General features: G+C 37.2%; 1 protein-coding gene across 1 annotated transcript; it reads left to right on the forward strand.

Moving 5' to 3' along the window:
- The first annotated feature begins 863 nt into the window (after positions 1 to 863).
- On the forward strand, positions 864 to 10,332 carry HMGN5 (high mobility group nucleosome binding domain 5). Its single transcript, XM_040265635.1, has 6 exons — positions 864 to 1,089; positions 3,028 to 3,057; positions 3,608 to 3,637; positions 3,919 to 3,972; positions 6,384 to 6,518; positions 9,112 to 10,332. Exons 1-6 carry the CDS (start codon positions 1,075 to 1,077, stop codon positions 9,751 to 9,753), a joined length of 906 nt encoding a protein of 301 aa, XP_040121569.1. The 5' UTR covers positions 864 to 1,074; the 3' UTR covers positions 9,754 to 10,332.
- Positions 10,333 to 10,757: the final 425 nt, after the last annotated feature.

Genomic DNA, 10,757 nt, shown 5'->3' on the forward strand with positions numbered 1-10,757 from the left:
ACACATGCACTCTACCCTTGATGATTCACCTCAATGGCCTCATCCTAATCTCCTGAGTCTGGGGTGCATCCTTAAATTTGCACCAGAAGTGAGTGCTTTAATTGCTTTATCCTAGTCCAGGCTCTGTGCCCTAAATACTTTCATGTATGGTATCTTCCCGAGTTCCTTCACTAAATGCCACCTTTGGATTCATAATCCACTGTATCAGCCTTTTTCCTTTAGATAGTCTTTATTACCTCACAAAGAGGACCATTGAATTCTTGGTGAACTCCCACCAAGTGGGATGGATAGTGGTATCTATCAGATGTCCCCACTTTCAGGTTCTTCTTGCTCTTACAGTTCCAAGTTTTGAGGTTCTCCATCTGTGAAAGATGCCCCGTTTTGGCACCCTGATCCTGCCAGGACCACAATTCTGGTGTGGCACAGTCTCCACAACCTGAGAAACAGCTCCACTCTTTTCTACTTTCTGAAAGAGTACTCCTCTCATGTCATCTACATCCTCCTGCCAAAGGTAGAATGGAAAGATTGGAGCCTAGGCCCAGTCCTGTCTGAAAAGCACTTTCCTTCCAGGAAGAAACTTTTGGAGACTGTGGAGAAAGCAAGTGTAGTGACTTTCTCCTGTTATTACTACATAAAGGAAAAAAAAAAAAAAAAGAAAAGAGAACCGATAAGGACAATCCCAGCTTTCCCGCCAGATTTATGCTTCAGACCTTTGAGTCCACTAAGTCAAGGTGCTCCTCTAACCCACCGGCAGTAGGAGCAGGCAGCCTTCGAGGGCTTCGAGAGTCCGTGGACCACGCCCCCTGGGCTGGTCACTCCTCTTATTGGTCTGACAGGCTGTCACTCCAATTTGGCTCCCACTCCTGCTAACCATTCACGTAGCTTGGTTGTGTCTTGGTGCGTTTAATGTTGCCAATAACGAGAGGTTTTTTTTTTTTTTTTTTTTTTGAAGGCAAGTACAGGTCGTACTTTAATTAGTTCATTGAAAACTCAGTTGCTCTCTGAGCGGTCGTGTAGAGACTGCTCTCGGCTTTTTTCTCTGCTGACTGCCAAGCTCTATAGAGAGCTGCAACAATGCCCAAAAGAAAGGTAAGTGAAATAGGAAGATAGAAGGGGTAATAGCGACTGAAATACCTATTTCCTAATCGGCAGAGACTTTTTTAAAAAGCATTTTGGCTTCTAGTTCGATTTTGTGAGGTGCCTAAGGGGAGGGAAGGGCAAATATCGGTTAATATAAGGTTGAGGATGGTCTTTCACGCAACTAGTAGTTCACTTTTTGGCTTGTTTTGTTTAAGGGAAAGAATCGCTTGAGAGGTGTCTCCGTGCTGAATTACAAACAGCCATAGCGCTGTGCTGTCGCTTCCTACCCCACCCCCTTTCCTCCGCTTACCCTATTGGAGAACTCTTCTCCCAACCACACTTTCAGGCACTAATTTCCTCCTCAGCCTCCAGATTTCCTCCGGGAACCGTCCCTTTTGGGGGAACGAAGGCCATGGCTTTCTCCCATATTTATTTGCCTTTGTTCTTCCCGTTTTCTTTTTCTTTTTTTTCCCTCCTCCACTTCTTGTCAAGCCAGATGGCTTTGCAATGGTAATCCTGCGCCATTAGGCGGCGCAGACTTCAAACTGTCCTGGAGAAGGTAAAGATTCACCGTTGTAATAGCAACTTTAGGCCCGAGAGGTCTGAGACTCTCCAAGCTCACTGTCTAAAGGTGGAAGAATGATAAGAGGAATGCGTCAGATAAACTATTGCTGATCTTGGGGTAGCGTGGATTTGCTCACTTTAGACACGAAGAATTGATAGGAGCTATTCAAGGGCTGCTGTTGCTGTTGCTAAGTCGCTTCAGTCGTGTCCGACTCTCTGCGACCCCATAGACGGCAGCCCACTAGGCTCCTCTGTCCCTGGGATTCTCCAGGCAAGAATACTGGAGTGGGTTGCCATTTCCTTCTCCAATGCATGAAAGTGAAAAGTGAAAGTGAAGTCGTTCAGTCGTGTCCGACTCTTAGCGACTCCATGGACTGCAGCCTACCAGGCTCCTCCTGGTCTCCTGCAAACCCTCACTTAAAAAATCATGACTCCTCTCTTGGACAAGAAAGAAATTCACACTTGGTGTTGATTTGTTTGTTTGTTTGTTTGTTGGGGAGCGGGGTCCCTTAGAAGTGAAATCGATCGCTGTTTTGTTGCTTGATAAAATTGTAAAATACTGTGCTATTGTAAGGCGTTATGATTTTTTTAAAGTATTCCTCTCTATTCGTTTGTCTTCCCTATTTTTAGAAATAGGAATAAGACTGAAATTCCCTGGTGCTCTGAGGCTGTATGACTCGTGCAATAGCTTAGTAATTCCCAGTCTAAAAGGACAGAAAGCAATAGTTTCTAATCAGCAACCCCCTTTCTGTGATTCCCGCCGCTGCGCTTTTCTAGGCTTGTGCAATGGATCTTGCGATTTTACAAAAATGACAGCAACCTTGTAGCAGGTAGTGGCGGGAAGTTTTAAAATCCGCAGCCGGCTTCTCAATAAAACGCGCTGACGTTGTAACAAAGAGGTAAACCCCCGCCGCCGCAAAGCATTGTGGGGATTGTAGTTCTTGTCTGCAGAACTTGAAGACGATAAGCGAGCGTCAGATAAGTACAATTACATCTCAAGCATGAGGCTAAATAGACGGGGAAATTGCATGAAGCTCCACCCTTCATTCTGCTCGCCCTCTCTCATCCTTTTTGGCTTTAACATGGGCTACAACAGGTGGATTTTAAAATTAAAGTTTGTTTTTAGGAGATACAGTTTATACAAAAGGATGAAATTGACTATCAGTTATATAAACATGTCTTGGGAATTCATTTGCATCTTGGTGTACATTTGCACGTTAGTAGACAGCATGCTACTAGGCAATAACGGGTGGCTACTTGAGCAGATATTCAGGAAAAAGTCATAAGCTGTTATATTCCAGACTGCAATCTATAGGCAATATTTTTAGATCTATACATTTATATCAATGACCTTATTTCTGTGTGTTTTTCTCCCCTGTATAGCCTGCAGGTCAAGGTGATATGAAGCAAGAGGTGAGTTTCTTTAGTTTCAGAATCTGTCTGAAAAAATTCACTTGTTCTTTAAAATTGACACATAGGCAACTAAAACTTAAATACTTCTTAGTGTATTTGTATCATATGAGTACCAATATGGAATGCCAGTGGTCTCTCTCAGAAATAGGTATTGAAAACTCCAAACTTCTTGGGACTTAGGATGGTATTGTGTTTAAGATCTGGAGAGAGCTTCTTCCTTTTAACTAAAGATAAAGAATTGCTTTGTTGATTTCCAAGAAAGGGCTATATTTTCATTTCTAAATATACTGTTATTAGCCATTGTGTTGATTTAGCCTAGCAATTGAAATTTAATTTGGAATTTTTTTCTTAAGCATATGAAGGGTCCAGAGAAGGGAAAAATCAAAACTTATATTTTTATTAGTTCAATGATACTTTCTAATCAAGCTCACAATACTTCTTAATGACAACATATATATAGTGTTACACTAAATATTTTCACCACAATATAAATATTTCTAGTTTTGTGTATCCGTAATGTTCTTAACTGATAATTATTTTTATCTTATAGCCAAAGAGAAGATCAGCCAGACTGTCTGCTGTAAGTAGTCTTTATAAAACTTTGCCCATGTATTGTAAAATATAATTTTAGACTTCAGGGGATTCTGGATTGTGTTAGTCATTTAATACAAGATTTATTTTTGATGTTTTAAGAAAAACTTTCTCACCAAGGAAATGTTTTTGTCCTAGTTTTCAGTTTGAACTACACTCATTTATTTTAATCACAAAGTTGAATTTCAGTTAGTGATCTTTCTTCAATTATGATGTCTTCCCTTTCTTCCCCCATGATTTGCACGTCTTTTTTTTTTTTTTTTTTTGCAGTTGCCTGTGCCCATTATACCAGATTTGAAGCCCAAAAGAACATCAACTCCAAGGGTAAATATTCAGCAAGCAATATTGAGAGAAACTTGCTTTTCTTCAGAAATAGTTTTTTGGAAAGGCATACAAGTTGATCATTTTGCTTTGTTTTCTTTTCAGTTAGTCATATATTACATTATTTGTTGTTGTGATTTGGTTGCTACGTCATGTCCGACTATTTTGCAACGCCATGGGCTGTAACTCGCCAGGCTCCTCTATCCATGGGATTTCCCAGGCAAGAATACTGGAATGGATTGCCATTTGCTTCTCCAGGGGATCTTCCCAACCCACGGATCAAACCTGCCTCTCCAATATCATCAGGCAGATACTTTACCACTAAACCACCAGGGAAGCCCCATATTACATTATACATCATACCATATGGTACATGTCAGCCCTTTGAGTAGGAAGTATTTGTTTGTGTTCTGTGGTTTTCTACTGTGTATTGACATTTTCCCTAGGAAGAGAAAAAACAAAAATTTAGTTCGATAGGGCCATAAAATGTACATGCTTTTGAATTCATACAGTTACAATACCAATATTCCTGGGAAAACACAAGGTATAAACTGTAGTAACCAAAGTAATGTTTTGTGATAATAATAGTAATAATGTTTGATAATCGGAGAAGGTGATGGCATCCCACTCCAGTACTCTTGCCTGGAAAATCCCATGGACGGTAAAGCCTGGTAGGCTACAGTCCATGGGGTTGCTCAGTCGGACACGACTGAGAGACCTCACTTTCACTTTTCATTTTCATGCACTGGAGAAGGAAATGACAACCCACTCCAGTGTTCTTGCCTGGAGAATCCCAGGGACGGCGGAGCCTGGTAGGCTGTCGTCTATGGGGTTGCACAGAGTCAGACATGACTGAAGCGACTTAGCAGCAGTAGCAGCAACGTTTGATAATACTGAACAATTTGCAAAGTGCTTTCACATACATTATTTTCAAATGCACACAATTGATTTTATATAGGCTTCTATGCTCTGGTGTTGTGGTTAGAAAAATATTAAAAATAAAGATAGCCTCAATATTAAGCTTACTTTTCCCCCTATATTTACCTTTATTTACATGTAAATGTTTGTGAATATAATATGATTTTATTTCTTTTTAGAATTCTTTATTGAGGCATTGTTGATGTTTTAAGGATATGTGGAATTCTTTAATTTAATTTTATTTTTTATTGGAGGACAATTACATTATGATATAGTGTTGTTTTCTGCCATACATTAACATGAATCAGCCATAGGTATACATATGATATATGTCCCCTCCCTCTTAAACCCCTCTCCGTCCCCATCTCACGCCTCTGGGTTGTCATAGAGCACTGGCTTTGGGTTGAATTCTTAACATCATAAAACATTAAGGCTAGCAGAAACGTTAGAAATCACCTAATCTCATAATTTAGTGATTGAAAATGCTTTAAAATCCTTGATTAAAAGACCTTGCTAAAACTATGGCCATAGTTTTATTAATCATAGTAAATGATAACAGAAGAGAAAGTTTCTATTTGGTTTTTCTCTATTTCACATTTCAAGGTCACTATTTATAAAATTAAATACTCAATTTACAAGTTGTTAAAATAGTAATCACTGTTTATTTCTTCTTTAAAAAAAATGCTAGAATAAAACATAATATAAAAACACCTCACCCTCCTTGGCTCTCAGTTTCTCATGTGTTAAAAGGATAATAATATATCTACATTGCATTTTACAGTTTCCAATGTAATTTCACATATATTTTATCATTTGCTTCTTACAACATCCTGGTAGGTAGGTGGTATTACTCTCTCTTACATTTGAAAAAATAAACAGAAATTTATGCTTTTGCTCAAGGTCACATCAAGCAAAAAACAGATCCAGATTTAAAACACATGTTTGCTGGCCCGTTAATCCAGTGCTCTTTCTACCACATACGCACTTAGGGCAAAGAGCTTTCTTGCAAACAAATCATGACTCAAATCATTCTAAAATGTGTAGCCCTAAATATTGAATCACTAATATCCCCAAGTGATCTCTTTTAAATGTATTTAAATTGGTGCTATCCCTAACTTAGTATTATTCATAATTATTACCAATGGAGGCTCTGTAATCAAAAACCCTGTTGCTAATTATTAGACATGACAGGGATAAACTGGTCCCCTCTAATCAAAGATAATTAATTTATCAAATTTTAATCTGATGCTGGCAATTGGCCCTGAGTAGCTACTGGTCAGCATTCTAACTTGTTGCTTTTCATCTGAGAGAAACTTTGATTTATATAAGAGGAATAATATTCATTTTAATGCCATTTCAAGTTTATACTGACACTGAAAGTATTTTAAAGCTTTTCCATAAACTGTTACAACAGTTGGTAAAATAATTGTGCCATTTAATCAACATACCAAATAAATTGTATATTTATCTTTTTATTGTTTTGTGTTGCTGGACAGAAAATGAAGACCAAAAATGATATGATGGGAAAAAACACAGATGCAAGTGACAAAACCATAGCTGAAACCAAGAAAGAAGTTGTTAATGAATACAAAAATGAAACTACTGAAAATGGAAGGGCCAAAATTATAGAGGTATATTCCAATTTGTCCATTTGAAAGTTTAACAATGCGTTCAACTGAAAGAAATCTTGTTTTCCTTGTAGTTTAAAAGTTGAGGAACATTAAATGAGTATGGCTCCATAGTGTCTTAGTCTGTTCAGGCTGCTGTAACAAAATACCACAGACTGGGTGGCTTATAAATAGCAGAAATTTATTTCTCCTTTAGTTCTAAAGGCTGGGAAGTCCAAGATCAAGGTACCAACATTTTTGGTATCTGCTGAGGACCTGCACAATTGCACTCATCTCACACGCTAGTAAAATAATGCTCAAAATTCTCCAAGCCAGGCTTCAACAGTAGGTGAACTGTGAACTTCCAGTTTTAGAAGCTGGTTTTAGAAAAGGCAGAGGAACCAGAGGACAAATTGCCAACATCTGCTGGATTGAGAAAGCAAGAGAGTTCCAGAAAAACATCTATTTCTGCTTTATTGACTATGCCAAAGCCTTTGACGTGTAGATCACAATAAACTATGGAAAATCCTTCAAGAGATGGGAATACCAGACCACCTGACCTGCCTCTTGAGAAATCTGTATGCATGTTAGGAAGCAACACTTAGAACTGGGCATGGAACAACAGACTGATTCCAAATAGGAAAAGGAGTACGTCAAGGCTGTATATTGTCACCGTACCTATTTAACTTATATTCAGAGTACATCATGAGAAATGCTGGGCTGGAAGAAGCCCTAGCTGGAATCAAGAATGCGGGGAGAAATATCAATAACCTCAGATATGCAGATGACACCACCCTTATTGCAGAAAGTGAAGAAGAACTAAAGAGCCTCTTGATGAAAGTGAAAGAGGAGAGTGAAAAAGTTGGCTAAAAGCTCAACATTCAGAAAACTAAGATCATGGCATCTGGTCCCATCACTTCATGGCAAATAGATGGTGAAACATTGGAAACAGTGTCAGACTTTATTTTAGAGGGCTCCAAAATCACTGCAGATGGTGACTGCAGCCATGAAATTATGACTCTTACCCCTTGGAAGGAAAGTTATGACCAACCTAGATAGCATATTAAAAAGCAGAGACATTACTTTGTCAACAAAGGTCCATCTGATCAAGGCTATAGTTTTTCCAGTGGTCATGTATGGATGTGAGAGTTGGACTACAAGGAAAGCTGAGCGCTGAAGAATTGATGCTTTTGAACTGTGGTGTTGGAGAAGACTCTTGAGAGTCCCTTGGACTCTAAGGATATCCAACCAGTCCATCCTAAAGGAGATCAGTCCTGGGTGTTCATTGGAAGGACTGACGTTGAAGCTGAAACTCCAATAATTTGGCCACCTGATGCGAAGTGCTGACTCATTTGAAAAGACCCTGATGCTGGGAAAGATTGAAGGCAGGAGGAGAAGAGGACAAAAGAGGATGAAATGGTTGGATGGTATCACTGATTCAATGGACATGATTTTGGGTAACCTCCAGGAGTTGGTGATGGACAGGGAGGCCTGGCTTGCTGTGGTTCATGGGATCACAAAGAGTCGGACACGACTGAGCGACTGAACTGAACTGAACTGAACAGAGGACCTGCTTCCTAGTCTATGGATGGCAGTCTTCTTGCTGGGTCCTGACACCATAGAAAGGCTGAGAGAGCTCTCTGGGGCCTCTTTTATAAGGACATAAATACCTTTTATTAGGGCTCTATCCTCATAACCAAATCACCTCCCACTGACCTCACCTCCAAATACCATCACATTGGAAATTAGGTTTCATCATATGAATTTTGAGGGACACATACATTCTGTATACAGCATATAGTGTAATGGTAAATAAGAGAAAAAGAAATAAAATGAATTTAATATTTGAGAATTTTCAGGAATGGGTATGGGAACAGTGGGTTAGCACTGATATTAATAGAACAATGCCAGTGATCTTGATAATCTAATGACTGTCCTATTAAATATAGACTGGTCCTCTATTCCTTTTGTCAGTACATGGGCTATTTGTAAATCCCTTTTCAAGATCATATGAGTCTTTTTCCCTCTTCAGATTGCAAAGGAGATCAGTATGTTTATGTTTCCAATAGATCTTGCTTTGCATATTTATCTTATCACATTTTTCAATATTATAGTTAAAACAATGAAAATGGGGTTTAATGCCAAATCTATAAATCAAACCTGTGCATATAGGGAAAATCTTTTGTAACTGATCCTATGATATCTTGTAAAAGACTTTTCAACTAACTTTTTACAAAGTAAACCTAAATATCACCAATATAGAAATAAAATGTATTATTTCTTCAAGAAATATATTTTGTATATGTGTATACTACTCATTGAGGATTATTGATAGAGAATGTTATTTTTTCTCTATTTATTCTGTTTCCTCATATTTGTAATGAAAATTATTTATATGAATAGGTTTTTTCCAAATTTATTGTTCCAAATATCTATTTGTGCATGATTATGTAGAGATACTTTAATTAATCCTGTTTCATATAATACTTCCTTATGACATGTTGTTTAGGAGGCCTTTTCCACAGGGAAAGTACTTTCTTTAATAAGATAGCTATAATTCTGTCTTGGTTCCATATTTACAAATATAGCCTTGTTTTTTGTTTGATATTCATTATAGGCAGCAGTTCCTGAAAGAGAAATAGAGGAAATAAAAGAAGAAAAAATTGAAGATATCAAAGAAGAAAGAGAAGAAAAGAAAGAGGCAGTGGCAAAAGATGGAAAAGAAGATCAAAAAGAAGATCAAAAAGGAGATGGAGATCAAAATAAGGAAGAAGTGAAAGGAAAAGATGTAGAGGAGGACAAAGATGGAAAAGGGAAAGAAGTTGAAAAAAAAGATGAGGGGAGAAAAGAGAAAGAAGAAGATGGAAAAGAGGAAGAAGACAAGAAAGAAACTGGAGATGGAAAAGACGGTAAAGATAGGAAAGGGGAAGGAGAAGATGGTAAAGAGGAAAAAAACGAAAAAGAAAAAAGAGATAAAAAAGAGAATGAAGATGGGAAAGGGAAAGGAGAAGATGGCAAAGAATCTGAAGATGGAAAAGATAAAAGAGATGGAAAAATGGGAGAAGCTGGAAAAAAGGATGAAGATAGAAAAAGGGATGATGGTGGAAATGAGAAGGAAGATGAAAAAAAGAAAGAAGGAAAAGAGAAAGAAAATGGAAAAGAAGATGGAGGAGATGTAAAAGATGAAAGCAAGGCTGAAATTGGAAAAATAACCAAAAGAGAAGAGGTCAAAAAAGAAGAGTCTCAGAGTATTGCTTAAAGCTGCCCTATATGGTTTCATAGTTTGGTAATATGTACCTCTATGTTATAATGTTAATAGAGATGAATATTTTTATCAAATATTTTACAGACACAGCTTTTCTTTAACATCAATTTAGTTTCAAAACATCTTCATACTGTTCATTAGTCACAAATTTCCTAACATTGAATTATTATCTATAAACTTTGTAATTATAATGGTGGAATATATAGAAAAAATACGCTTTCAACTTTGTCAGTGAATACCCTTTTCTGTAATTTATATGTTAAATCTTTGAATTTTAATTTTACTCCTATATGTGATAATTTCACGAAGTGGAGAGATCCCAAAAGAATTTCCTCAAAAATTCTTGTGGTTCTCTACGTTGTTTTTATAAAGAAAGTGAACTGTTTTCATGTAATGGTAAGAGTTAGAATTATCTTTCCCAAATATAACTGTGATATTACTTGGGAAAAATGCAATTGAAATTCCATTTTTAAAAGAAATACAAATGTTTATTTCAGAATGGAAGTTCTGATAATATGTGTATTCACAACATTTTATTGGATTTATCTTAATAAAAATTATCTTCAAAGATGATTGTAGTTTGTTATATCTCTAAAATTGCAGTTAGTGAAATATTATAATGCTTTTTTTTCTATTGTGATGTTCATGAAAATATTTTTAAAAATTTGCACTGAGATAAAATAAGCATAAAATTCACCATTTCAGCCATTTCAGAATGCATGATTCTATGGTTTTAGTATATTCACAATGTTGTGCAACCACTATCACTATCCACTATCTAATCCCATGATATTTTCATCACCAAAATAAGAAAGTACCAGTTAGAGGTCTCTGTCCATTCCCCTCAACGAGTCCCACCACTGGGCCCGGGCAACTAATTTACTTTCTGTATCTATGTGTTTGCCTATTCTGGATAATTCATAGAAATGGAATCACACAATACATGGCCTTTTGTGTCTGGCTTCTTTTCTTAGAATAATTTTTCAGATTCTTCCTTG

Source organism: Oryx dammah, unplaced genomic scaffold (genome assembly GCF_014754425.2).
Source record: "Oryx dammah isolate SB20612 unplaced genomic scaffold, SCBI_Odam_1.1 HiC_scaffold_23, whole genome shotgun sequence".
Classification (NCBI taxonomy): Eukaryota; Metazoa; Chordata; class Mammalia; order Artiodactyla; family Bovidae; genus Oryx; species Oryx dammah.

What these genes read in the sequence shown, in the direction of transcription:
- HMGN5 (XM_040265635.1), top strand. An exon ending in GATCAGCCAGACTGTCTGCT is followed by an intron (nt 3,638 to 3,918) that starts GTAAGTAGTCTT and finishes TTTTTTTTGCAG; the next exon opens with TTGCCTGTGCCCATTATACC. An exon ending in AAAGAACATCAACTCCAAGG is followed by an intron (nt 3,973 to 6,383) that starts GTAAATATTCAG and finishes GTTGCTGGACAG; the next exon opens with AAAATGAAGACCAAAAATGA.